Source organism: Falco punctatus (genome assembly GCF_963210335.1).
Source record: "Falco punctatus genome assembly, chromosome: 1".
Lineage (NCBI taxonomy): Eukaryota > Metazoa > Chordata > Aves > Falconiformes > Falconidae > Falco > Falco punctatus.
This window is the reverse complement of record NC_137580.1, coordinates 70,822,974-70,850,951: the sequence shown is the minus strand read 5'-3', so window position 1 is coordinate 70,850,951 and position 27,978 is coordinate 70,822,974. Positions and strand designations below refer to the sequence as shown.

General features: G+C 39.5%; 1 protein-coding gene across 4 annotated transcripts; it reads right to left on the bottom strand.

Annotated features, from left to right (window-relative positions):
• Window positions 1-562: 562 nt before the first annotated feature.
• DNAJB14 (DnaJ heat shock protein family (Hsp40) member B14) lies at window positions 563-27,978 on the bottom strand. Of its 4 annotated transcripts, XM_080369173.1 has the most exons (8): window positions 27,628-27,967; window positions 21,421-21,598; window positions 10,295-10,440; window positions 7,137-7,322; window positions 6,632-6,726; window positions 5,870-5,979; window positions 3,902-4,074; window positions 563-1,131 (listed from the first exon to the last, which is right to left on the bottom strand). In XM_080369173.1, exons 1-8 carry the CDS (start codon window positions 27,758-27,760, stop codon window positions 1,007-1,009), a joined length of 1,146 nt encoding a protein of 381 aa, XP_080225299.1. In that variant the 5' UTR covers window positions 27,761-27,967; the 3' UTR covers window positions 563-1,006. The 4 variants fall into 4 exon arrangements, with proteins under 4 accessions (XP_080225299.1, XP_080225300.1, XP_080225301.1 ...); XM_080369174.1 differs by lacking the exons at window positions 563-1,131; window positions 3,902-4,074; window positions 5,870-5,979; ... (1 more) ...; window positions 7,137-7,322; window positions 10,295-10,440 and adding an exon at window positions 11,051-11,132 and having other exon boundaries at window positions 27,628-27,978; XM_080369175.1 differs by lacking the exons at window positions 563-1,131; window positions 3,902-4,074; window positions 5,870-5,979; ... (1 more) ...; window positions 7,137-7,322; window positions 10,295-10,440 and adding an exon at window positions 14,331-14,355 and having other exon boundaries at window positions 27,628-27,976.

The window sequence follows — 27,978 nt, the reverse complement described above, 5'->3', positions numbered from 1 at the left end:
TATTTCCGTTCCACTTGCAGTGCCCATTGAGGAATCAGTGTTGGGACCTAGCTTGAAGTGAAAAAATAGTAAGAAAATAGAAGCCTGCCAGGAAAAGAAATTAGGTTGCCTTTTTTTTTTTTTTTTTTTGTCATGCTTTAAGATTTTTACTGTTGCATGTTTTCCTCTACCTTTCCAATGAAAATTAAGGAAGCTATGGATGCATGTTAACCATATATATGGACTTACTACTACTGGAATACCAAGTGGTAGAGCTTCTGTAAACTGTTGCAAGTACCAAAAGCAATGCTTATAATGGTCTGTACAGCATTTGCAAAGATTTACTCTGAAAAGAGATTAATTCTTGGTTTTCTCAGCAATGCTTATAAATGCTAAAAAACTACAACAGTTAACTGGTGCTCTATTCTAGATCAATATACCCCAACAGATATTTAGGAATATATGCCATTATATTTAAAAATACCAAGTTCCCCTAAGCTGGTAAACCTAGAAGAATTCACATAGAGTTAAGAGATAAAATATTAAAAATTCTTGTTTCAACTCCACACACTTGACATCTGAATAGGAGTGATGTAATCATACCATTTATTCCATCAGTGAGACAAAATGTTGTATGGAACTAAATTTCTGAGATTTTAAATAGAAAGTCATTTAACTCCTATATACACAAAGTGTTCTTTCCACAGATATTTACATGGCAAATTATGTTAGAGGAGAACCACTATGACTAAGTCTCTACAAGTACAGCAACCTTTCTGAGCTATTCTCTCTGCTGAAAGAATTCACAGAAGCTTTGAAGTAAAATCTAGACAATTAAAGTTACCTATATTTCACAGTAGGTAAAGAAGCCATTAAATGATATTTCAGCATAAGGTTTCTGGAAACAGCTACACAGTAGAGTTTTACATCCACCCCTCTTTTCCAGCATTCGTGGTGAAACTAAATCTCTTCTTAATTTACAAGAGAGATAACAGCATACGTAAAGATGCATGTGTATAATTGTAGTTCATTCTCCTCGATAGAGGCTGGTCAGCCGTTCTAGTTCTTTGCAGCTGTCCATGGACACGGAGTCTGCTTTCTTTTGGAGACGGTCATCTCGATATACTTTTGCTGCATAAATTAAGTCTGTTTCTTTAAGGAAAAAAGATAAAAGATTGTTCAGGTTAAAAATGGAATGCTTTGCACATGATACATTCCTTCTTAGAGCTATACAAAACCCCCTGGGTTTAATCCTCACTTCTTTTTCCTTCTGTCTATACTAATGACCCATAGGCACCACCTAAACAGCACTGCTACAGCTTCCCTTTGCTGGATCTTCACAAGATTTCATCTTTTTGAGCAGGGAAAGAGGTAACAGTCTTACAGCACCATCACATTTCATACAGCAGTACCTGATTAAAAAAATACAAACAAGCAAAAAATCCCCTACTACTTCTGTCAGACCTCATTAAACAATATGAATACAGGCCACACTCAAGTGATCTTGCTTATTACTGACAGCTCTAGTGTCCTCTCTGCACCCAAAAATCCATTCTGAATGTTAAGCCCATTACTTGAACCGATGCTGCTTCAGACTGCCAGTGTTCAGAGGTTTCTTAATAAAACAGCTCTGTATTATACTGGTGTTCAATGGCTTGACATTGCTGAGCATTTTAATCCTATAAAATCTTTTTCCTCCCTTCAACTCAAAATAGATTAGCTAGGCATTCTTAAATGTCAACCAACAGTGGAAGGATTTTAACTGTAAGGTGATCCAACAAAAACCAGGTATTCTAAATCCGTAAAACCACAAAATCAGCAGTTCCTATAAATAGAGAAAATCTACTAGGGGCCGCTTACTCAAAATCAATTTGGGTAGTTTTCACAACCTGATAAATTGCAAGTAGCAAACAACATGACAGTCACCACTTTCAGATTATTGCCCTTCTTTTCACTAAGGTCAGATGTTTCTGTAGTCATCACATTTTTCTAAGTAAATATGTACATAAAGAAGCACAGGCCTCTTTGCATTGTCCAGGACTCTGTTCAAGCTTTAAAAAGTAAGCATGTCAACAACAAATGCTGAAAATGGGAAAAATATACCTTCTGCTCTTTTCCTCCCCAGGTGGAAACTGCGTATGAATTAAACCTTTCCAAAAATATTTAGCCAGTAACGTATTTTACGAGACACAAATACAGCATGCCAGTAAATCTAAGTGCAATGACTAGGTCACTAAAAGCAAAGTATCCTTTAGTGATCTACACTCTGCTGAAAAAATGTACAAATAGTATGACCTCCTGTTATTGTGCTGGATTATACCTTTAATTTGTCTTCAGTTTTTTGTTAACAACCACCTCTCATTTTCGTAAACTGTTTTATTATAAGATTACCAATCATTCATCCAGCAACTTAGGTATTCATTTCATGAAGAATTAACATATTCAAACATTTCAAGATGATCAAAGGAAATCTGGTTGGAAAAATTTAAGAGGATTTGATATTTGCTTATGAATTATACCCAAAAGTTTTCTGATGATTTCCTGCGATTGAAAAACCTGGAAAAATTATTCTGATAAAATCTAGTTGTCTGGGCAACAATCAAAGTTCTACCTCAAAGGACTGGTGGGTTTTTTGTATACATGTGACCTTTCAGAACAGTTTTCTGCCCACAGGTCTTCCCTGTGGGCAAATTTGTAAAACTGTAGAGACTTACTTGTGCATAAGCAATGTGTACTCATGAGTAAGGCGCATAAAGCCTCCGGGAAGTATTGGGCCTGCTATGAATGGGCAATGCAGTTTGTATACATACAGGTCAACTGTAACGAATGCTTGCGGTCCTTTCCAGGTATTTGACTAGCTGTGATGCCAAGCTGTCTTTTACAACTGGGAGAAACTCAGGGGCCATTCTCAGCTGAAAGGCTTAGCATCACTGGGCTGCAGAGCATAAAGTTGTGCAGGAACACACAATTTCACTCAGGGAAGAGCATTCTATTTGCTTCTGGTCAGTTTACTGACAGTCAATGAACAAATTATTTATCCGGTAAGCTATGAATGAAGTTTACCAGCTGAAAAGTTGAAACCATCTGGTTTCAACACTGATGTCATTTTAGCAATGCTGATCTCACAGAGCATGAAAGGCTCATGAAATGGTCACAGATAATAGAATAACAGGTTAAAATTGATGATGATTTGGAGATGGCTGATGCTATTAAGTATTCTTATGCTTTAATACTGAATTTGAGGCTTATGCAAGAAAACAGCTCCCTGTATAATATTAAACTATATTGGAAAATCGATGGTAAACTAAAACAACCCCCTGTTTTTAAGGTCTGATATAGCCAAGGTACCAACTCCAGGGAGAAAAATTACTCAGCACTAGCAAAAGATTAAGCACTGATACACAGCTTATGATGTTTCACAGGACACGCTGCATGTCCTTGGTAGCCTGGAAAAGCATTGTTTGTATGTACTGTGTTCCAAGGCAGATTATTTTCTTCCTTCTCTGGAAACACCTATGTAAGCTTTTGTTTTATTTATTTATTTATATAAAGTCACCTAGGGAAATGAGATACTGCCATGATATAAATAATGTGGAAGAGATAAGAATTCTTAGCTTTCATCTTTAACTTAGAGCAGTTTCTTTCTCATTATCAATTCAGTGTAGTCTTTAATTTCCTGAGACAGATAGTAGAGTAGCAGGTTCAAATTGTTGATGGGTTTGCAGATGGTTGTTAGGTCACCGAGTAAAACATAAATTAAGTAACACTGGGGACACTTTTAGAAGTGAGAAACAGTAGGGAACCTTACACTTGCTTTCTCATTCAGGTATTTTAATAATACAAGCACTTCATTCTTGCCTGAAGCAATCGTTTTTTATAGTGATGCATGCTTTCACAAAATTACACACATTACCAAACTTACTTTGTTGCCTCTCCTTCCAACAGTTATTACGAATGTTGGACACATAATCCTCTTCCACATTCTTTTCCACTTTCTGTAACGACACTCCTTTGTATTCATTTCTAAAGTCCTTGTTGACATAATAAATAACACCCAAGTTTTCTGTCTGCATTTTTATGGTCTGCCCTGTACTTCTGCAAAAAAGGAGGGAGGGGGGAGACAGAGACTAGATATTTATTTGGTGCGGTTTTTTATACCACAAACACACTTTAAAAATATATTGCTATTAAAGAAGAATAGCACATTAGAGAATTTGCCACTTCAAGACAAGTAATTGTTGTGGTTTAACCTGAGCTGGCAACTAAGTACCACACAGCTGCTCACTCACTCCCCCACTTGCCCTGCCAGTGGGATGCGGAGGAGAATCCTGAAAAGTAAAACCTTTACCTTACTGAATGGTAAAACTTGTCAGTTGAGATAAGAACAGTTTAATAACTGAAATAAAACATGATAATAATAATGAAAAGGGAGATAACAAAGAGAAAGATAAATAAGAGAAACAAGTGATGCACAATACAATTGCTCACCACCCACTGACCGATGCCCAGCCAGTCCCCAAGCAGTGATCAGCGCCCCCGTCCAACTCCACCCAGTTTATACACTGAGCATGACATTCCGTGGTATGGAATAGCCCTTTGGCTACCTCAGGTCAGCTGTCCTGGCTGTGTCCCTTCCCACCTTCCTGAGTACCTCTTCGCTGGCACAGCATGAGAAACTGAAAAGTCCTTGATTTAGGGTAAGCACCCCTTAGCAACAACTAAAACTTCAGTGTGTTGTCAGCATTATTCTCATACTAATTCCACAATGCAGCACTGTACCAGCTACCAGCAAAAACATTTATCCCAGCTGAAACAAGGACAGTAATGAAATGAATGGCTGTATAACCTACCAGAGAATAAAATTACTATGTTACCTGAACATTAAGCTTCTGCTGCTTAAACCTTTAATCTTAAAAAAACCCAACACTTTAGTAAGACAGTTGTTTCATACCTCTTTAGGCAAATATAAGCTTTGGTAATAGAAAATTACACTCAAACTCAACACAAACAAGCAGGTCACTATTCTGTAGCAAGCCCATAGAGGCATCTCCATTCTAAAGTGTTTTCTGCCAGCCCTGACAAATCCATTTTCCTGCTGGCATTCTGCAGATTAAAAAGAAACGACTTGTGCAAACATTTTGGCAGAGAAGTGTTGGTAAGCATCACAACAGTTTAGTTGCAGAAGGGAAAAAGATCACACTGGAAATAAAGAACACTGAAAAATAAGAGAGAAGAAAATAAACCTTTCTGTTGTGGGGGTGAGAGCTCTGCAAGGAACTAAGCACCTTTAAAACAGTTGTGGCAAGTGGGCTAAGCCTGCTAGCTAGTTGCATGCTTGATTAAAGTTATTTCTCTCAAGGAAAAAAGGTTTATATATCCTACAAAACAGGTAAGTTTCACTAGTAGAATTATTCACAAGAAAATGAAGATAAACTATTTTACCATCACTAGAATGAAGCAAAGAATAGACAATTTCACCAGCCTTCATCCAGTTCAAAACTTAAATAAGGATGAGAAAGTTGCTTTCAAGTACTTCACTTGCTACAAGCACAGATGACCCCTAAAGAATAACGAGCCTTAGCAGGTTTCAGAATTCAATATGTTGGAGGTGCAAAACACCTTTGCAACATGCCACACTGCGTCACTGCCTTGTATTAGCAGACCTCCTAAACACCAGGTATTGCTGACCTCTTTCCTCCATTACATTCTCACATGTTCTCTAGCACCTAACTTTCAAGTTTTGCTCTGCTTCATCTATACCCTCCCTTTCGTCACTGTGGGAAATCAAGGACCAACTAATGGAAGGCTCTCCAAAATATTTCTAAATGGGAGAGGGTGATTACAATATCCTCGACTCTGTTTTAAGCTATTGTAATTGTGCATTACTTACGATCTTGGGTATAAGGCGTAAGGAGGGTTAGATACCATCAACTGGCTCAACAAGGAAACAAGGATCAACACAATAATAGGCATCAGCTGAATGAACATAGAGAAACCTCCCTAAGGAACAAAACAAATTCAGGTTATTTCATACAACAACATCAAGTAAATAGGTAAATTTGATAGGATTTAATGCTAGGCTTGACTTTCTGCTTTAAGCACCAAAAGCTGCTTAGAAAAACTGTAACTACAAACACTGGTGTTAACTCCCCATTGCATACACAGTATTCACAGAGTGCTTAAGCTGCAAGAGTTCATGTATAGCATGCAGCCACAAGCAATTACCAAATGAACAGCTGGATTCAGTTACATTGTATGCCATGATTTGGTCTTATCTATACAGGACTATATATTATTCATCTAGATGAATATTAAGACTTAAGTTCATTTCTTACCTCAGCCCAAATAAGTTTGTAAATGCTGACAAGGATTAGTGACCAGAATTAGTGGCATTTTTAGGCTAATACAACCAGTCACTAGCCAAAATAGTGATATACAACAACAGATTTACAAAATCAGGCTATTATCTCCTCAAATTTGCATATCTATTTACCCATCAGTAAGACTACCACCTGCCAAAGTTTTAAAGTATGTAACTGGCAAATACAAAGCTTCCTCTACAGTGAAGAGCTCCTGCAAAATCACGCTGCTGAAAGCATCTACCAGTAAATTTCACAATCCATAGTTAAAAGTCAGTGGCGCTTAAACATACATCACCCCTCTCTTCCTCCCTCTCATGTCCACTCTGACGGTGCTGATTAGGATGACTGTAGCCAGCACGACCATTAGAAAATGAATGTACACTACCTAAGGAAAGAAATATCCACATTTAAATCATGTAAATAACCCCAACTATTTAGAGGTCAAATACAGAAGCATCAACATAAAGCATTTAACATTACTGCACAATGACACATAAAATAACTGAATTTCTAAGGTATATTATGATTTCAAAGTTGTTTACAACAAATATTTTAAGCTTCAAGACAATTGACTTATTTCATGTACTGCAGGGTCACCATAGTAACCCCAAAGAACTGAATTCACATTTTTGGGATTTAGCAACACTTAGGGGAATAATAAACTATGATGCAGATTAAAGGGCTGGGGCTGGAGGCAGGCTGAACTAATTTTACTGTTTTATAATGTCACAATCTCTAATGCCGCTCTGGGCAGTACCACTGTATCTCCGTGATTATACTGATGTATACAAATACCTGTTGGAAAGGCCCCTCCAAAAAACATGTTGAATAGATCCTCTGGAGTAATATCTGCCTCGCAACCTCTGTGGAAGTTGAATCTACCGTTGCTAGGGTGATTGCATGTTTGCTCTTCGCTGCCTGTAAGGTCATACTGCTTTCGTTTTTCTGGATTACTCAGCACAGCATACGCATTTCCAATTTCTGAAGCAAGGAATAAAAAACAATTCCAATAATAAAAGATAAGAACTATTCCAGCATGAAAACTGCAATTTCAAAGTCAAGAATAGGCAGTGAATTATGTCCTCTATTATATGTTACAAATCAACAATAGTAAAACAATGTCCAGAATCATCTCTACTTTTTCTAGGGCAACACCTACACCTGTGCAAATGTTCTCTTTCACTGCAATTACAAAAAAAGCATCAAGCATTACAATTAAAGCTTTGAAGCTGGGTAATTGCAAAGTTCAGTTTGCTCCAGCAGCCTAGCTTAAAAACATCATAGATGCAGTAGGTTTGCTTTGGTTTCATTTGGTAAGTGGTGACTTCTTTGAATGCATCAACTTTATTGTCTACAAGAATGTGAATGTATTTTTCTATATGCTTCTTAAGATGTTTTATGGATTACATTAATAACACAAAGTTTTGCATGATATAACATGAAGAGCACAACATGCACGCGTGACAGGAACATGTGTGTGCCTAAGGTTGTCAATACAACTGCAGTATTTGGAGTGCCTGGCCTGATGCTTGTCTCTGTTTATGCTATATACCACAAATGAACAATTTTGACAGGAGAAAGAATAAAACTGAGTTAGGTGAACACTGAAAGAATCAGCGTGAAAAAACACAAACTCTGCTGACTTTACAAGCTTTAACCCTAGTTGCTGTGCACAGACATACTGCTCTTGCAGACTGAAGGAAAATTTCTGCTGGCACTTGATGAACAATCTTCACTCAGTCATATCTTCATTAAGTCCTTTCTGCCTTCCTTTCTTCTCTCTCCTCCAGGCCTCTCCAACAAAAGGCTCCTTTTGCAGCCAACCAACACAAGGCACAGGGATTATGTTTTTCAGTGTTGAAAAGCCATCAGTCATCAAAAGTTTGTGAAAGGTGCAACACTATAACCTCAACACAGGCAAATAAGACTATGGCTTTGCATAATTGATGCTTTCAACATTATCCAATCTAAAAAAAAATGCTAATGGGTCTTAGCTATGTGCTTTTAAGATGCCCTTAGAAATATTCATTAGTACTTCCTTTAAGTGGAGGAGAAAACCCAAAGAAATGAAGCCTGGTACTTTACACTGAGAGCATGATATACACTACTGACACCAAATCCTGCTACAAGGTTCCTCTTACTCAGCTTGAGGCTAGAATTGGTAGTAAAAGTCTAGATTTTCCCAACAAGCAAGAATTTAGGGAGACATAAATCAGGTGTCTGCACATAAAGTAAAGATACCATACTATCCCAGCATTGTCAGCAATCTTTTTTGACTATTTGTTATTTGCTTTTGATTATTTGATGTTAATTCACAATAAACTTAATTCCAATATAATTTTCTTTAAATAAAGGGCATAAAAATGAAAAAAAGCTGCTCAGAGGTTTCAAAGACAAGATTTTTGATGAAGTCTGTGATTATATTTGGAGATTAAAAGTGATTATATTTGCACAATCTTGTTAATCCAAAATAAAACCTCAAGGAAACTGCTCAATACAGCACAGGAGCAGTATTATGTAGCTCAAGATCTAAGTTAAGTACCTCTCAGAACATCAAACTCAACTGTTTTCTAATGTGACCTTTCCTTCAAATAAAGCATTATTATGAAATAATAGCTATTATTATGAAACGTCTTTTCTCAGCTGGATGTTACAAACTCATCAGACATCTTTAAAGGCAAACTAAATCATAAATTTACTCAGCCATACAAAAAGAATACAATAATTTCAATGCAAGAAAAATGCTAGATTTCATTAAATAATTTTTAGTCAACAAGATTCCACTACAAAATTTTCTGTTCATGTACCTATATAGTTAAGAGCCAGAAAGTGAAGTTAAGCTCAAGAAATCAAATTTGTACAAAGTGCTAATGTTAAATAAAAGATCAAATAATAAGAAAATTGTTTCTAACATTTTAAAGATTATTTAAAATTGTATTAACAAGGAAAAATTATTTTATTCATAGGGGTGGAGACAATTATATAAGAATCGTATCGTTTTTAGATAAATCCATCACATAGCTGTATTAAAATAATTATTGGCAATCAACTTTCCTGCTATGTTCTAGATACTCTTCATCGGGAATTGTTAATATATTATTATAATTACCCCTTGTAGTCTGTATCAGAAGTCTTGCTCAGGACTTCTTTTTCCCCTCCCCCAATTTAAGAGTTTTATCTTACTGATTTTTTCAAATGCCTGCCTGTAAACCTCACACAAGGACAAAAAAAATGTATGACCACCAAATTTCTTATTTATTCATCATCATTTCTTAGAGATTCACATTTTTTGTCATCTGTGTCTGAGACGAAGGTGTAGTTTTCTTTAAAAAGCTTTTCCTCAACAGCTTCCTTTGTGCAGGGCTAAGCTTGGCAGCCTTATATCAGGTCAAGTCAGACTGTAAATTTTACCTAAGAAATGGTCAAAGGCACCTATTAATAAGGCCATGTTTGAACCCAATTGTTTTTGTGTGGAAAGAGTAGTAAAACTACATATATACAAGGAATTCTAAGAAAAATGTAACTTTGTGCGGCACGTGATTCAGTAAAAACTGGATTTTGCTATCCAGTATTACTTTGTTTATTTCAAGCTCAAGTATAGTAAAGATTCAAGACAGTACGATTTAATTGATGACACTAAGTCCACAACAGTAAAAAAGTGCAACTGCGTTTCACAGATAAAGTATTCACTCCCTGTACCTGAAAATTACAGTCAATCCTCAAAAACCAAATCCTATTGCAGAAGTCTGTATTATTTATCTATATTTTCAGGTATATGCTAAGATAATAAAGATCAAAATATTTTCTTAGATAAAAATGTTGGGTTTATATGAGCTACAAAACACCACAATGACAATTTTGTAGGAAGAGAAGTGACCAGCGCAGATTAATTTCTTTTAATCTGAAAAAGTTTAATCATAATAGAAATTTTAAGTAAAAATTGGGATTTTTACTTTTAAAAGCCTCTGTTGCTCCAGGTGCACGGTTTTTGTCTGGGTGGAATTTCAAAGCAAGCTTTCTATAAGCCTTCTTCAGGTCTTCTTCACCTGCATCCTTTGACACCCCAAGGACTTCATAATAATTTTTACATTTCTTTATACTGCAAAAGAAAATGAAGTAAAATGTTATAAACAAAAGCTGCAAATGAGGTAACATACCGCACTGATGCAATACATTACATCTCGCTTTCAATATAAAATATAGAAAAAAATCCACTCTAGAAAAAGAATGCCATTTTTCATAATAAACTATTGAGCACAATAAACTGCTGTACTCAAAATTACTTACTACATACATTTATTTTACTTCTACTGTAGAACAACTACAGTTGTAAAAAAAGGTTTTAGTTTGCAATTACTGTAGCATTTCCTGATCCCCAATTATATGAATATTGCTGTTAATGCATAAAATGAAGATTCCAAATTTACTTTGCGAGCTAGTGAGTAGGAAGGCCTGTTTTGACCGTCAACAGCAAACGCACATTTGTATGCGTGATATAAAACAAAACAAACAACACTTCCCCTTTCCTGAAACAAAAGTCAAGTCATAACACCATTCAAGCATTCACTTTTCAGGGAAATAAGGCATGTGAGAATACCTCTGCGGCTGGGAATGCACCTGGATCCTGACAAACTTTCTGTAAATGTTTATATAAATTCAAAGAAACAATAACAGCTCCAGCAATTACAGATTCAGCTCACCTCATATGTTCAATGTAGCATTTTTTAAAACTCTGAAAACTCAGAAATATTCTTCCTGTAGGCAATCTCACCCAGACAGGAAAAGCAAAATCTGGAAATGATGTAATGATTTAGTATGTTTTACAATACTGAGAAGAGAGAAACAGCAGTTACAGGGGACAGAGAGAACATTAATTCTATGTGGGCAGGAAGAACTGACCAAACCAACAGATGCACCTTAAAATCAAACCAAGTTACCTGGGTAAGAGTTCAGAAACTTAGAAAAATAAAGCTGAATCACAAACTTGCATTGCAGGAATGAGGCACACTGACATTTGGTGCACATCAAAAGAAAAGGGCTGGTCTGAGCAAGAAATAGAAATTACATCCATAAATATTTTAAAAGCTTCATGTGAGTCTCTTCACATGGCTGTAACTGTGTCCAGTTTCTCTTAAATGCACAGATTTCTAAGTAATTACGGGTTTAGTGTTGCAAAGACTACACACAGGGCAACCAAGTGGAAAAAAAGGGGGTAAGCAAGCCTTTAGCATTTTCATGAAAAGAAGAACGGGTACCCTGTAATTAAGGGAATGCTAGCATCAGACGTGCAACCACACCATCATGTGTGGTCCTTCATAGTTCACAGATTGATCAAATCAAGTTTCATTTGAAGGATCTCTTTTCCTGTGTTCAAATAATACAAGCTTTTATGGAAGTCCTGGTGTAATGCTTACAAGAGCACTGAATTGAATGGTACGCAGGCAGCTGCCAATACAAACATCCTGTGAAATAAATATAGCTCGTTATATTGAAGTAACATTTAATAAGCTCCAGTTAGGAAGCTGATAAAGCTAATTAAAAAGAATACAGTGAATCCATTACCAAGAAAGAATGGAAAGAAAATATATTAAATTATACTCTGAGTACTAGAAACTTTTGTTAATTTGTACAAGAAAAAAGTTTGGTAGCATGCAGATCCCTTCATCCTTAGCCTCAAGACCTGGATTACTTATAAACTGTATCAAGAACAGATAGCTTTATTTAAAAGTGTAACAGTATCAAATTAAGCTTTTTTTTTTTTCCAAGAAATTGAATATCCCAAGCATCCAGTCTAAGTTCTTCTCTTCAATAATTCAGTATCTGAATTATCTGTTTGTGAACCAGACTCTTCAGAACTTTGGCTAACACAAAATTAGGTAGTAAGTCATCAACATTTAGCAAAGTTGGTATTTTATTAGCATTAAAACTGTAGTGTTAATCATTTGTTAAAGTGTTTTTAAGCACCGTGCATCCGAAACAACTTTTCCTGCCAACAGCATAGTCATTTCTCATGGAAGTAACAAACATGAAAAAAAACCATTAGAGTTTAATTCTTTGCAGACCTGATATGCATTTATTTCACAACTCTAGGATGCAGAAAGGAGAAAAATGGGGAAAAAAAAACCAAACCCACACCAAAAAACTCAAGAAATGCCAACCTGTTCTTCTAACCCCCAAAAATGTGCCTCAGTTTCCTCCCATTCACAACCAGTCAAAGTCCCACAGTGGGCAACCCTCATGGGAAAAGCAGGAATGGTGGGTATCAACCAGAAAACATTCGAGTCAGCATGTGATCCACCACCATGATCTGCTTAGAGCCAGTCATCAAAACCAGAGCTACTTCCTGATGAGAAAGTGCTGGGAGAAACCTGCCCTGTGGGTCATATAGCACTTGCTCTCCAAAGGGACTGAAAGCAATCACCCTCCGTGCAACAGCTATCCTGAACCTGGTCCGCAAATGAGCTACTGTTACTTACCAAAGTGTTTCTCTTAGCAAGCCTTTGCTAATCACTGCTTTGTTAAACAAAAAATTCTACAAATACACAAGCACCTCTATTCCAACATTTCTCATTTTGTATGAAGCTATGATTTAATATTTCAACCACATCTTATATCAAATCACCCTCATACCCTGCCCTGCTACCCCAGGCTAAACAGCCAGCCTCAAACAAAGAAGCCTTTGTGAATGTGACAGCCAGCCCTGACTTTCCCTTGCCCGTTCTTGTTGGGATGGGCACACTCACAGCAACACTGCCTGGAACAGACCTGTAACTGATCCTCCAGATCATTTACATTGCCCTCCTTTCAACTGCACAGGATCAACACCGAGATACCTAACCCCTGTTCACTGTTTAGACCACTGCCATTTCAGATCTCAACCAAGTCAGCGTGGGCTCTTACAAGCCTCAGAGGCAAGCATAAGCTGCAAGTAGTCTGCTGGATAGCCTGAGGAGCAGCGCTGCAAGTAACTTCACGGGGAATCATATGGAATACATGTATACAAATGGCAATGTTGCAAAGTTTAGCAGGACTTTGAATGAGGCAGATCAAGCTTTAAATATATTAGATGATTGTAATATTGCAATTAGATGATTGTAAAATTGCAAATGCACAGGGGCCAAACACCATACCTAAGCCTGAAATTCTCAGCAATGACCTTGTGCTATGAAGCCCTTGCTACACCCTGCCATTAGACAAGCACTGCTTTGCCACTTGGAGGCAAAAAGCATCTAGACTCTAAGTAGCTAGCATCTGGTTAATGCAAAGTTTCCTACAGGAAGGGAGTTAGTGACTTCTGCCAGGAGGTCCCTTGCTGAGCACAATTCAGGACAATCACTACAGGGTAACCGCTTGCTCTTTCCTGCCTTAGCAAAGTCCACCCGAGTTCTGCACCAAAACTTGTACTGCAGCAGCTTTTCACTGGGGATGATGGGACAAGCAAAGATGGTTAGAAAACACTTGTCAGTATTTGTGACGTGCTCCTGAGAGGCAACACTTTAATACGTCACAAATTCAACCTGGTAGGTCAGTTTATAGCAGGACAAACTGTAGGGGATCACCAGGACAACCCACCAGATCCTCAGGTCATATGTGTGCTGTGCAGTCACCAGGCCTCTCAAAAACTGGGGGAGCACACAGCCCACCCCACCAGGGCCAGACATGCCACATCCCTCCTCCACCTTCGATGGGGATCACAGGCTTTCCACAGCATTTCTCTAAGACTTAAGTCCTATTCCCCAAAACTGCTACTGTCCTGATAAGAAATTTCTCTCCAGCTGCTGGGAGCTGTTGGAAGCCATGGCCAACCCGATCCTTGTCCCTCAGCAGAAGGTGACCATTTTGGACACGTTCCTCACCCCTTGCCTTTAGCAGACTGACGTCTGACAATCCTCACCGTGCCTGGAGCATTGAACTGTCCTCTGGAGATCTGTCACAGGAGGGCAGATGGATGGAAGGAACCATCCCGTTTCCACCCGACTCCCATTGCAGGCCACACTTCATTGGTCAGCAGAGACTGAGAAAAATTAAGAGTAAAACCAGCGGAGGTTTTGGAAAAGGCTGATCACTGATACTACTTATGGCTTTAAACTACACCTAAAAGCCCTGTCCTGCAGCAATCCTAGCAGAAGCAGCTCACTTTCTGAAGGCTGCCTTCAGAATTTCAAATTGGTTGGTTGGTTTTGCTGCACTTAAGGCACTGTAGTCCTTAGTGCTAATCTTGCATATGTAAACTCCACACAGATGTTTCTTTCTAAAATTGCAATTTACATATCACTTGCTTATTGACTGTCACTTTAGTAGTGAACTGGGTTTTTTTGTTGTTGTTTATTTCTGGCTCATTTGAAGTTTGGAGCTTTCACTGTTAATTGCTTTGGGGTTTTGTTTTTATAAGAATTGCTTTTCTTATGTTTTTCATTCCTAGCTGGATCACTTCTGTATCTGAATTACTATCAAATTATTTCTGTTTTTTAGCTAATTTCTGTCCTTGCTGAATTGTTAGTCCCCTGCCAGAACCTTGGCAGTGTCCTTCTGGTTAACAGATGTGCTGGCTGTTTTAGGATGGCACATTACTGGATGCTCCTGAAACAATATCTGACTTTTAGAAAACAGACTTCTCAAACAGCATGAGGACAAGCGATAGCCTATATTCATCCACAATCTGTTGACAGAGATATTTTGTCATGATTTGCAAAGCTCCGCTATTCCAGCTTGCAGTTGACAAGCCACCTGCAGTAGAACTGGTCAGCCAGCTCCTCTCCATGCTCTGACAGCTGAAGGCAGAGGAAGCCCTTCAGATCCTGTAACATCTGCTCTCATCTGCAGAAATTCTGGGGCCATGACCAGTGGTTCTCGCGTGACCACAATATGATGTGATCCTAGTGCTGTACTTCTTGTTTCCCTTTTCAAATCTACAATTCAGATTAGGTCAGCATCAACAGCTTTTATCAGGTTAACAAAATCTATCAGAGATGCTTGCATTTCTGTATCAAATACCTGGAGTGATCCATAATCATGAAGTTTTGAGTACAACTAGGTACTTCAAAGGGCCTTCCAAAGCCTCCATCTACATGCACAGGGACATCCCAAAAGACAGATAATTCAATCACAATCTTGAAAAGTTTCTGATGGGAGCCACAATTTTTTCTCCCAATCTGAAGTAATCTGAACTGAGCAGTGATGAGTATTAGTGACAAAGAACTGAGCCAAAGGAAGGTACACTGACTTCTGATCCCAGAGTTGAGCAGAAAAACACAGTCAAATGCAGTTTCTACATAGGTCAAGTTTCCAATGACGCCAGGGGGCATCTTGCAGCTGAACTGGGAATGTGTTAGTCACAATTTGGATGACAAGTGTGGTCTGCAAAAATGGTCTAGATGGGAAGAGAATGTCACAGTGTCGTCAAGAAACCCAAGCTGGTACCAGCATATCCCTAGTTTCTGGAATGAATGCACCAGAAGTTTCAGATCTCTGTTTTACGGATGGATTCCACAATACATTAGGGTCTTGTCTTAGTACCTTGCTCTTGGATAGAACTGGCCAGTTTGTTTCTCCTGTGTGAAATTACATGAAATATTCAAGGCTGTGTTTACATCACCATATTTTTCTCCAGATTTTGTCTAAACTTTTATTTCAGCTATAGAAAGTGTAGATCAAAGGCAGGAGATTTCTGACAGAGTCCACCATATTTTCTGTGCCACATTTCCAAGACAGGTGCTCTGACTGCGATTTCCACCTTGACTTTCTCAACCATTCAACTGGATACAACAATTCACAGTAGTTCTAGCAGCCTAATTAAAGGCATGCCCTCATTTCTTATCTTTGGTTATTTTTTTTCCATTTTAGCACATGTTGATTGCTCTTATTATTCCGCTTTCAATTAATTATCTTCTTGACCCCATGTTAAAAATGTAATGATGTATCTCTATTTGCTGAATTTGCAGAAATCTCAGCAAAAGGCCTGGAAAAAGCCAGTCACACAACTTACATTCCTTCTAGTTTGATCCACGAAACGTGTAGAGGCAATTGTTTGGTTTACTCCATGAATTCAAATCAAGTTGCTGATTATTCTCAACCACTACTGGATGACATTTAATCCTGCCTTGGAACGTTCCCACAACTCATGCCTCAGTTGGTTTGTTTTGGTTTTAGCTCAGAGATCCAAATATAAAATTTAATTCCTGTGCTTTCTTCTGAGGGGCAGGCACCGGCAGGGCAGAAAAAGCAGTATTCCACCACAGTTTTCACAAGATAGCAATCCAACTTCTGCATACTACTAAATCATGGCAGTTATCTTTCAGATGTCAAAAAGGTAATACGGAATATATGTTACAAGTTATTTACAAAAAGAAAAAAAAGACATCAGACACCATATGAATTTTAAGATCATTTAAAGGGAGTCTGTTTAACATGTACAACCCACATATATTTATCTCCAAAACTACTTTTTTTTTAAATCGTGTAGTAGATAACTGATAATACACACTTCACAGCATAAAAAGGGAAAGATTAACACACAGCAGGCAAATTATGCTTTTTTATGTTTTAATTTCACGCTAGTCCACAAAATCTTTCCAAAGTGTCTGCACACTTAGTATGAGTAGACAGGTATGATGAACAGAATATTTGAAAGTAATGATGAACTCTTTGATAACTGTAATCCTGATCAGCACTTCTTCAGTTAAGTGAACTAGATGAAAAAAGTTTAGATTTTTTCTTACACAAATGTTTCATTTCTTTATCTCAGAAAAAAATTCCAATAACCTACACCAAACAGCGAAGGAATTGCTTTAAAGCAAAGACACAGAATCCAAAAGCAAATTCTCCCTTTTTCGTCATGCACACTATTTTTGTGCATTTATCTTAAGTAGACATTCAGACAGCTTTCAATTGCCTAGAGACTTCTAGGGCACTTGCTCTAAAAAGATGTAAGTCTACTGTGTGTCCTAACATATATCTGCTAGTCTCCTGTTAATATATCCTATATGCAACTCACCTAAAGCGTTAAGGCAACTTGATCCAGCCCTCAGTGACAAGACAAGCACCATTAAGAAAAAGATGCATATACTACAGATGGTATTTTCAAAGCATTTCGAAAGTATCAAAGTGCTTTCGGACATCTCAAGCTTCAAACTCTCACACTGAAATAGTGAGCACTGTTCCCACAAAGAACATCCAGTACTTATGCGATCAGTGGAAAGACACTGCATCTTATGCCTCTCCCTGTTGAGCAACTTGTTTGCAAACTCATGTAATGCTCTGAAGAAATGTTATGGTAGCTCGCTAGTGATCAGTGTCCCCTGTGTGTGCGGAAAAAAATAAAAACAGCATAGAGGTGCTTGTTTATACTAGTACCTACTCACATTACTAGAGTAACCCTGATGAAAATTAAAGCAGTTAATCTAGTTATACTGCTCCAAGCATGTCTCCGCTGTGCTTCTTAAATTAATTGTCACAAGCAAATTCAAGATAGTTGGACAACTCCAGGAACACTAATCAATGATCCAAGTCAGAGGATCCAAGTAGGACACTCCCTTGTCCTACTGATCACTAGAGCCTATAAAAAAAGCAATGGAAATGGCATGTGTAGTTAAATCAGGAATGCTTTCTCTCAGGCTATAGTCAATTACTAATACAGAACCAAAAACTCCTAGAGGGAAGAATACTTGAGGATAATGACCACCTTTCAAATCATAAGCATACAAAACATATTTAGTTTGACAGAGTAGATTCATGGGAAGATTCAGAAATTATTAAAAATTGAAGATTTTGCTACCTTGCTATCTAGAAATTTCTTTCTTACAGGAAAAAATCAGACAAGAAACACTATTTAAAGCCACCTCTTCTCACATGCATTTATTTAACCAATTCAAAATTCTGAAAACCATTCTGCTGTGGTATGGCAGAAGCATATGGTGGTGACAAGCTCTACTCTCTAAAGAATATCCCTCCCCAGAGGGGCATGTTTCATTTAATTGGAAAAGTCTGGGGCCTGATTGAAGCAATAACATATGCAGCCTGTCATGTTTCCAACTAGACAGCTCATTCTCACTGTGGTTTAAACATGAACTTTCCCTCAGCTATCATCACTGAATGTGTTATATTTTTCCATTAAATTTTAGCCCACTGTTTGTATTTAATCCTGTTGTCCTTGGAAAAGCGCATGGGTTTTTTAATTCTTAACCACAAATTTTCTAAGTGGTATACTGATGTCACTAACTGACAGCATGACAAACTTTTCAAAACTTCCAACAAGAACTGGAGACTTGCTCTGTTGATCACTGTACATCTAAACCAAAATTCAGTGTCTCTCCAAAGGTTTGTAATCTGCTATACTAAAGCACGGTAGCATTACTCAAGCTAAGGTCAAGATACTGTTTTAACAGTTGCTTTTCAAGTGGTATGTAAAATGCAAACAAACATGGGGTTGTTGTGCAAGCTATTACAATTGCTTACTTGCAAAGATCTGGGTAGGTTTTAAAACCCCAAATTTAATATTCACAAAACAGATTGTTGAAATAGGTACTAAAGAAGCAATGTTGCATCAAAATTATCCTTAATGTGCAACTTCTCTAACCCTAACTCTGCTTCTGATCTCAACAAACTGCATTAAGTTTATCTGGTATCCAGTGAATCCCTTCGAGGAAGTAATACCCAATGCCATGAAAACATACCATGGAGAAAAGTTGGCTCTACATCATTTTACTCACAACAAAGTAGGCAACATACTTTCTGGTAAAACAAAACAAACAAAAACCTTGCAGGGAGCCTGATGTCAAAGCAGACTGCAGCTCAGAATGCCATGTCACAGGTGAGTGAACACAGCCTTCCTTCTAGCAGCTTTCTGATGTGTGTGGTGGTTTGACCCTGAGTGAATGCCAGGTGCCCATCAAAGCCACTCTATCACTCCCCTCCTTAACCAGACAGGGGAGAGAGAATACAATGAAAGGCTTGTGGGTTGAGCTAAGGACAGGGAGATTCTTCAGCAATTACCATCATGGGCAAAACAGACTTGACTTGGGGAAATTAATTAATTACTGCTGAAATCAGAAAAAAACACCTTTCCCCCACCCCTCCCTTCTTCCCAGGCTTAAACTTAATTCCTATTTCTTTACCTCCTCCCCCTGAGTGGTGCAGGGGAACAGGGAATGGGGGTTACAGTCAGTTCATCACACGTTGTTTCTGCTGCTCATTCCTCCTCACACACTTCCCTGCTCCAGTGTGGGGTCCCTCCCGTGACAGACAGCTCTCCATAAACTTTGCCAGCATAAGTCTTTCCCATGGACTGCAGTTCTTCACACACTGCTCCAGTGTGGGTCCCTGCCATGGGGTGCAATCCTTCAGGAACAGACTGCTCCAGTGTGGTTCCCCACAGGGTCACAAGTCCTGTCAGCAAACCTGCTCCAGTGTGGGCTTCCCTCAGGTCACAGCCTCCTTCAGGCATCCAACTACTCTTGTGTGGGATCCTCCACAGGCTGCAGGTGGATATCTGCTCCAGCATTAACTCCATAGGCTACAGGGGCACAGCCTGCCTCACCATGGTCTTCATCATGAGCTGCAGGGGAATTTCTGCTCTGGAGCACCCGCTGCCTCTCCTTCCTCACAGACCTGGGTGCCTGCAGAGTTGTTATTCTCACATGTTCTCACTCCTCTCTTCCACTGCAGGTTTTTTTGTGCAGATTTTTTTTTAACCCCCTTCTTAAATATGTTATCACAGAGGCGCTACCACCGTCACGATTAGCTCGGCCTTGGCCAGTGACAGGTCCATCTTGGAGCAGGCTGGCACTGGCTGTGTTGGACATGGGGGAAACTTCTGGTATCTTCTCACAGAAGCCACCCCTGTAGCCCCCTGCTACCAAAACCTGGCCATGCAAACCCACTAAAATGTGTTACATATCTTAATGTGATGTAGGCCTCATTTTACAGAGGACTTCCTTCTGGATATTTTGTCTCACATGCATGTGCGCACACACACATATTATGCATTCATTTTAACAGCTAGTATTTCAATGCGGCCAAAAATTTATACACTTATTCAGGTTTTACCTCAGATGTATAATGAGGAACGATAGCATTAATTAAGCAGAGATGATAGCAAATAGCAACACGAAGAGAATAACCATGCCAGAGATGCTGCTGTCTACCTGCCTGAATGCAGAGTTGCTGTATCAACAAAGAAAAGCTACTTTTTCCTCACTGTTAACACAGCTGAACAGATCACCGAACTTCAGTAAAAGATCCCAAGATAATATCAACAGCAACATATATTTCACACATGCATACAAAAAACCAAACCACCACACACAAATTTCTATTTTGCACACAGTTCATCCAATCTACACAGGAAATGATGACTTCTTGATTTCCCTTCTTTGAGCTCCCTTGAAAATATCTGAGCTAAGCTTACCTGAAAATACAGGTGGGTTTGAAGTATGCAGTTTTAGAGTGTCTGTATCCGTATTTCTCTAGCAGAAATCAAGGCACATATCAAACAGTATTTTTCTCACTCCTACAGCCAACAAGTGTGTAATGGTAACATGAATAAAGAGTTACATGCCTCAAAAGGACATTTTTATTAATCTTTATTTCTTTTTGCACATCCTCCTTTCCTGATGTTGCCCCACCTTGTACTTCCAGAACAAAACAATCTTAACGCTGGTCTAAGACCAGCCTGTACAACAAGATTAGCTTAAAAATAAACTTTAGGAGTGAGCATGTATCTTGAGCATAAAAATACTCCAGAATAGAACAACTGCCCTGCAAGTTGTACTGTAGAATTTTCATCACTTCTTCCATTTACCATGAGATCTACTTAAGAACTATTTTGCATATTACCTTTATATAAAGTACCTTGATGGTTTAAAGAGAGCAGCAGCAGCATCTTTCTTGCAGAAAGTGACAGTGTCTCATACTGTGTTTAAACACAGCAAAATTCTCCTCTTCCTTTTAGTCACAATTCAGTACAAGTAACCCCTCTCAGCTAACCTCAAATTTTCTGTTGATTCTTTAGATGCTGGAGCTGAAAGTATAAGGATATAATACACAGAATGAAAAGCAGTGATGTATTTAAGCAAGGTCATACCTTAATACTCCTTCCATTTGGTCTTTCGTGTAGCCTTTTCCGCTTTCACCTGCACAAGATGCATTGCTCTCCTTCGTGCTATTGGGCTTACTTTGATCATTGCTGCTACTCGCTGGTTTTCGGCAGTAAGTACCTCCCCCAGCAGTACTTCCATTCTTCATAATAGCTTCCAACAAAACTATAAAACAACAGCATATCATAGTGTCATTACAGGCATTAGTGATTAAGTTGAGGATCTCAAGTATCTTAAATGGGAGCACTACGTGATAGAAGACTAGCTGCTACATCCTCCTGCATTATCAATCATCACTTTGCACCACAAACGTTTCTGAGGCCAGTCTAGCAACTGCTTTTCATGGCAAAACTATGGAAAATATTTCAAAATTAGTGACTGGGCTCCCCTCCATATCTGCCAAGGTAATTTAATACTTGAGAGAATTCGTCCAGTGTCCAGGTCCTTCATTTCTAGATGTTTTTTAGAAGCACTGAACCCATGCTTTGGGGTGAAAACATCAGAACACCTGAATAAGCAACTGTAAATCGAAAAAAATAATTAACCTAACACTCTGAAGAACCTGGAAATTATTCTGTACAGAGACCAAGCCCATCTCCAGCACATTTCAGTTGCTATAGTACATACCTATTCGTAGCCTGAGCCATTAATGGCCACAAACTGATGCTCTATACCCCCTTCCAAGCAATAGCAGCTGAAAATCAAACTAACTGTTGAAATGCCACAAGTAAATCAGGACCAGCCAACTACACCCAACTCTTAAGACCTGAATCTTGAAAACCAGCGTGCTTTTGCTAGATCTTGAAATCCTTTTTCCTTCCATAGTCCAGCAGATCTCAAATTCAGCAGTTTTAATAAAGCGTCAGACAATAGGTCTTTTTGGATATAAGCCTGTATTTTGGGGTTATCTGTCTTACCAATAAATCAGAAGCAGTACTATTCAAACTTAAGGGACTGCACACAAAGCATAATGTAGATCAAAGATTATCAGTCTATCTTTCCTGAAAAGAGATCCCTTCAGAGCAAAATGGCAAACTAATAGGCCAGATTTGTTTCATAAACAACTGAGAATTACTAAAATAAAAAATGCCCTAATAAAAATTTCCAATGAAAAATGTCCCACTCACTGTGAAAGTATGTTATAGCTTTACTGTTAAAAAACATTTTCTTCTAGAAGCTAGTGAGTAGAATCCTGAAGTATTTTCTTCCAAGTCCAATTCAAAAAAATCCTCCTCTGACTAGCGTGGTCTCCCTTAGAGCAGCAGAAAACTGGGATCCTACATACCATAGCTCGTATCTCACAGAAGCACAGGAAAGAGAAGAAAGCAGAGCTTTGTTTAAAGGAAGAACCCTTCCCTAAGATGCGCTTCTTAAGACTCTCCAGTATTTGCTTTTACTTACCAGTTTGCTTATTACCCACTGGCCACAGCAGTCTGAAGTACTGCAGATGAATAGCTACACTGAACCCGAACAAGAAAGTCAGCTGACTTCAGTGCTGGTCCTGTGGTCCTGCCTGCCTCAGCAAGACTTATCAATTGATCAGATCAGGCATTTTACTGCAGAAATAAATGACTAACACTTAGATGCTGAATTGTATACTGAGGGAATGTTTTTCACTACAAAAGAAATGAAAACAGGTTCTTAAACAGGAGAGCTATAGTTGCATTATGGATTACATCTGAAGCGCATATCCAAATATTTGCAATAGTTAAGTATCATCCATTATGGCATTTAAAGTTCTGAGGCAAATGAAGTAATAACAGCTCCAACAAGGAGATTGTGTCTACAGGCTAAGAACTAATCAAGAATAGAGACTTGAACAGACAGTGTCCTCAGAATCAAGCCTTTTCAGCCCAAATGTGCTCCAGACAAGTGATAACAGAAAACAAAATTATTCTTTTTCTATCCTGTGACATTTGATATTTAGTAATAATATCACGTGGGATCCTATCAATCATGTGACCCTGCCTTACCCTCTAGAAAAAAAATGCTTACTCAACAGTTTTATAAATCCTGCCTTTATATTGGTATTGCTGTAGAAATTCCCCATCCCTGCACTAATGCTTGTGCAAAATCAGTAGTAGCAGTAATGGCAGAAATGCAGATACAGACAACTGTCTGCATTCTTAACACCCAGTGGCTCTTCATAGCAAGTTTAGCTGGTAAGGCTTTTTAACTAAATGGTTTGGCTGCACTATACTTTCAACATTACTACTTCCTAATCACCTTCTCAGAGCTCCCATTCCCGTAATGGAGCTGCACTGCTGAGAACACAATGCAGAACAATAAAAAAACCAACCAAAACCAAACCAAACCCACAAAAAAAATCCCAAACAACCCCTCCCCCCACCCCACCCAATCCATAAGTGCTAACTTCTTAAAATAGCAGAACACAGCATATACAAACCAGCTATTGCTCTATGTTGAAAAAGAAAACCATACAAAGGGTCTGGGGCCGTTGTTTTCTTCAAATAAAATATACAGTTCAGATATTCAGAAGCAACTTTCACTCTTCCATGAACTGCTGGTGGTAAAACTTACTGCTAGAACTGTAGTACTAACAGCGTATTAAAGAAAAATTTCACTGTTCATCTAGGTATTTTAAAGACAGACATACAAAGAACCGAAGACTTATTCTGTTAGCAGGTAAGACAACAAATCTTATCTCCAGTGTCTGAAGGCCCTCCTGTGTGTACCTGCTGCTGAATGAAAGATGCTTGCACTGCATTTGATTCCATTATGCATTGAACATGACCCCCACTTTCACTAATGGAAGGATTGTTTAATTCAGAATTCGTACTAATGCAACAGCCTAAAAAACTAAGCTGACATACTCCTGAAAAGTTTGTTGTTAAAGGCAGCATCAGAAACAGTTCAAGAAAATCTTAAGAACCACTTGAAAAATAGTTGTCCTTAATGTAATTTTCCGCCTTTCACTCCAAACAGAATGGCGTGCAAGTTTGAAAAGGAGATCTTGTCCTTTGTTTCTTTAAACCCACTTACAAATCTTTTCCAGACAAGCAATTAGTTTCCATTCAGTTGCATGATGAATCATTAGCAAAAATCATAATTAAACAATATTTTGAACAGCTGAATTGTAAAACGTTTTCTAGCAAAGTGTGATGTCAACATGAACACTGGTACTATGAAGTCATTAGCTAAGTATCATTAAACGAGCACTGACCTTACATTTCACACCATTAAAGCCTTAAAATAGCACTGCTGCAGTCAGCGTATTCCAGGCAAAGGCTTTGTTTAGCAAAACTAAACTTCACTGATGATTGAACTAGTGCTGAAAACACTTTAAATGCAAATGTCGCCAAAACCAAACCACACATAGTACTGTTTTAGAAACAATAGTTAAAACATGCTTCTGTCCTTTTATAACATTTTACAACATCAGGAGGAAGAAGCTCCCATTAGTAAAAGATTCAGTGCTACTGATTCTCATTGCTTTTATTGTGAAATGGTGGGCAATTGTAAAGATAGCAACCTACAAAGAACCTGTGACTTCAGTGAGAAACTGGTATGAACTACCTTCTAATACATACCTCGAAGAGAAAATGAGTATGGTGACAACTAGGGCTGCACCATATTGTCCTATCACCACATAAACCCAAGACATTATGACTGTAAAATATGGATCTGTGTTAGAACTAAGAAAGCTTACAAAACCTTAACTGTTTCCTTCTCTTTGGTATGAGCTATGACACATTTTTAATTATCTGATTTATGAATTACTGCTGTTTTTTTCCCCAAGTGGATGCTCCACTTAATTTATCTGAAGATGACAATGAGATAACAAAGCAGTCATTTTGTTTGCTCTTAGTGTGAAATGCCAGTTCTAATTTATTGCACACCTTCCAGTTCCTGTCCTGAGAAAAGGACATTTTGTGTCCTTGCAGCTTACTACATCTTTAACAGGGCTATTTATGTGCCACAAAAAGTTAAAAAACCCAAATATATATATATGTTTTCAATGAGTTGGTGTTGTTTTGGGAGGAAATGGGATGAGTAGAAAAGAATTACCAACCTCCACAGCTTGAATACTGAAGCAGAGATACTACAAATTTACAGAGTCCCTAGTTTCTAAGTACCTAGTTCAAATCAGGCCTAGGGCCTGATTTTTTCAGTGGTATTAGGGCATCTGCAATTCTCATTAGCTTCAGATGGAGCTTTAACTGCCCACCAGTTCCACAAATCAGGCCCTTGTTTCAAGCTGTATACCTGAAAAATGAAGCACAAACAATTAGCCATCACTAATGCAAACGGAGCGAAGTGACTTACTTAACATCACAGAGAAATTCTGTGAAGCATTTAGTTTCAGTACACAGTTCCCCAGATTACAGTTCACTACCAGAAGACTACCTTCTTTTCACCAGATCTGCACCTCATTTGTGACACACTTTGCTAATTTCCACAGTGAATAAAACAAGTGTCCTACAGACAATAGCCTAATTAGCCATCTATTTCTTGCACTGAATACTTTACAGCTGGTTATGTAGTAGCAGTCCTACTTAAAAGTAACAAAACCAACCTAACACTCAAAACATAAACCAGATTGAAATATCTTTTTTTTTTTTTTTTTTTTTCTTTTTCTGAAAGCTACTATAAATCCTATTTTGGACGTGTAAGATGGTAATAAGCTGTGTGTAGACCAAGCTATTTGCGGAAGCAGCTGAATTGGAACCTCCTCAACCTTCTTGCCTCCTGACCAACACAGCTTCCAGAACTCTGAAAGTATTTTCATGCACTTTATCTTCTGAAGCCACAGAAATTTAGGGGAATATGGCAAACTTCTGCTTGCTTTTATTTCAGAGAAGTAAGTAATGTTGCAAGGACATACACAGTGCCATGTTCTTGATCCAATGTAACGGTTACCTTTTCCAGGTGATCTACCAGCAACATCCATCCTGTCTTGCTGTAAAAAAATGAAAGAGCCGAAAAAACAACAAACCTACACACACAAAACCATATACTATCAAAAAAAAAAAGCACTGATGACACCTTTGCTTATTGTTTGCATCTCAAAACTAGTCAGGAGACAAGAGAGGCCAAGAAAACGTTCACTGAATCTACTCACCTGACATAAAGGCTTCACTACAGAATAAAATACAGCAAAGAATGCTTCCAGTCAGGACTTTACCCCAAAGTCATGTTCCAAAAATGGAAAATGCTGAGGCCTTTAAGTCAGTACAGAGCACTTAAGTCCTTCCTACCCCTTCCATGGCACAGACAACGTGAGCAAGAACCAGAGGAACGCAACAGGTCACTGCTACGTTTAAAGGTATTTTGAGCCAACTTCTAACACTGTGACAGAAAGACTCCAAGGCAGGTAACAGCTCTGCATACACTGAAACCTTACTATTGACCGTTTTAATTTCTAAACACTTTTTGCTAGGAAGATGCTAATTATTTTTCAAGTTTTAGCCAGAAGTGTCTGAAGTGCCAATTAAGTCATAGGGGGAACGACCTGTCCTGTTTTCTCTAGGACAGTTAAACCCGTGTGCAATTCCTATGTCGCTACTGTACAATCAAAAGGGAAACAAAAACAAAACAAAAAAAACCCAAACCAAACGACAAATAAAACAGAGTATGAAGACACTGCCCAACCTGGAGCAGAAGCTTTTATTGCAGGCTGTCAGTAAGGGGTAATTCAGTGACAGGCAGGGACGCCAACCCAGCCTGCCTCGGCCTGGTGCCTGAGGTGTCCTGCCGGTAACCGGGTCTAAGCCCGGCCTGTGTGCTGCGGGTACACCGGCGGCGACAGGCGGGGGGACACGCAGGCGGCTGGGCCGGCCCAGAGCAAGCCCCTGCGGCGAGGGGGGAGGTAACCCCGCTGCTGCCCACAGCCCGGCGCGGGCGATGGAAACCCGCTGGCCCGAAGCGCTCCCCCCGAGCACTTCAGCCGTCGCTCCGGCCTCCCCTCCCCGCGGGGCCGCGCACCGCCAGCCGGGACGCGGCCGGGGCAGCGCCGTCCCCTCATGGCCGCGTCCCGCTCGCCTCAGCGCCTCGGCTCACGGACCCCCGGGGCGCGGGGACGCCCCCTCCCCCGCCCGCCCACCCACCCACCCGCGGGCACCGCCGTCCGCCCTCGTCCCGACGGAGCAACGCAGCAGAGAAGCAGGAGAGGGGAGGAGGGGCGGCTGCGGGGCCGACGGGGCGCCGGGCGCGAGGAGGGGGCCGGGCTTCACCTCGGGCCGTCTCGGTCGGGTAGAGCTTCTGGGCCTTGCCGAGGAAGCGGAGGGCGCGGTCGCGGTTACCGGCCTCCAGCGCCTCCCGCGCGATACCGATGCACTTCTCGGCCTCGTCCCGGTTCCCCTCCATGGGCTTCTCCTTCCGCCGCCTCCGCCCGCCGCAGCGCAGAGAGAAGGGGCCTGAAGCCAGAGCGGAGCCGGGCGGGGAAGAGAGAGGAGAGAGCGGGCGGGCGGACGGGCGAGGGCTCCCCTCACGCCGCAAGGTTCATCCCGCCGCGTCGCTCCGCGCCGGCGGTACCGCAACCCCAGCGCGGCGCTCGGCTCCGGCAGCCAGCCCGGCCCGCCGCC

What these genes read in the sequence shown, in the direction of transcription:
- DNAJB14 (XM_080369173.1), bottom strand. Translation starts at nt 27,760, where the DNA reads ATGGAGGGGAACCGGGACGAGGCCGAGAAGTGCATCGGTATCGCGCGG. An exon ending in TGGAGGGGCCTTTCCAACAG is followed by an intron (nt 6,727 to 7,136) that starts GTATTTGTATAC and finishes TTCTTTCCTTAG; the next exon opens with GTAGTGTACATTCATTTTCT. An exon ending in TTGGAAGGAGAGGCAACAAA is followed by an intron (nt 1,132 to 3,901) that starts GTAAGTTTGGTA and finishes TTTTCCTTAAAG; the next exon opens with AAACAGACTTAATTTATGCA.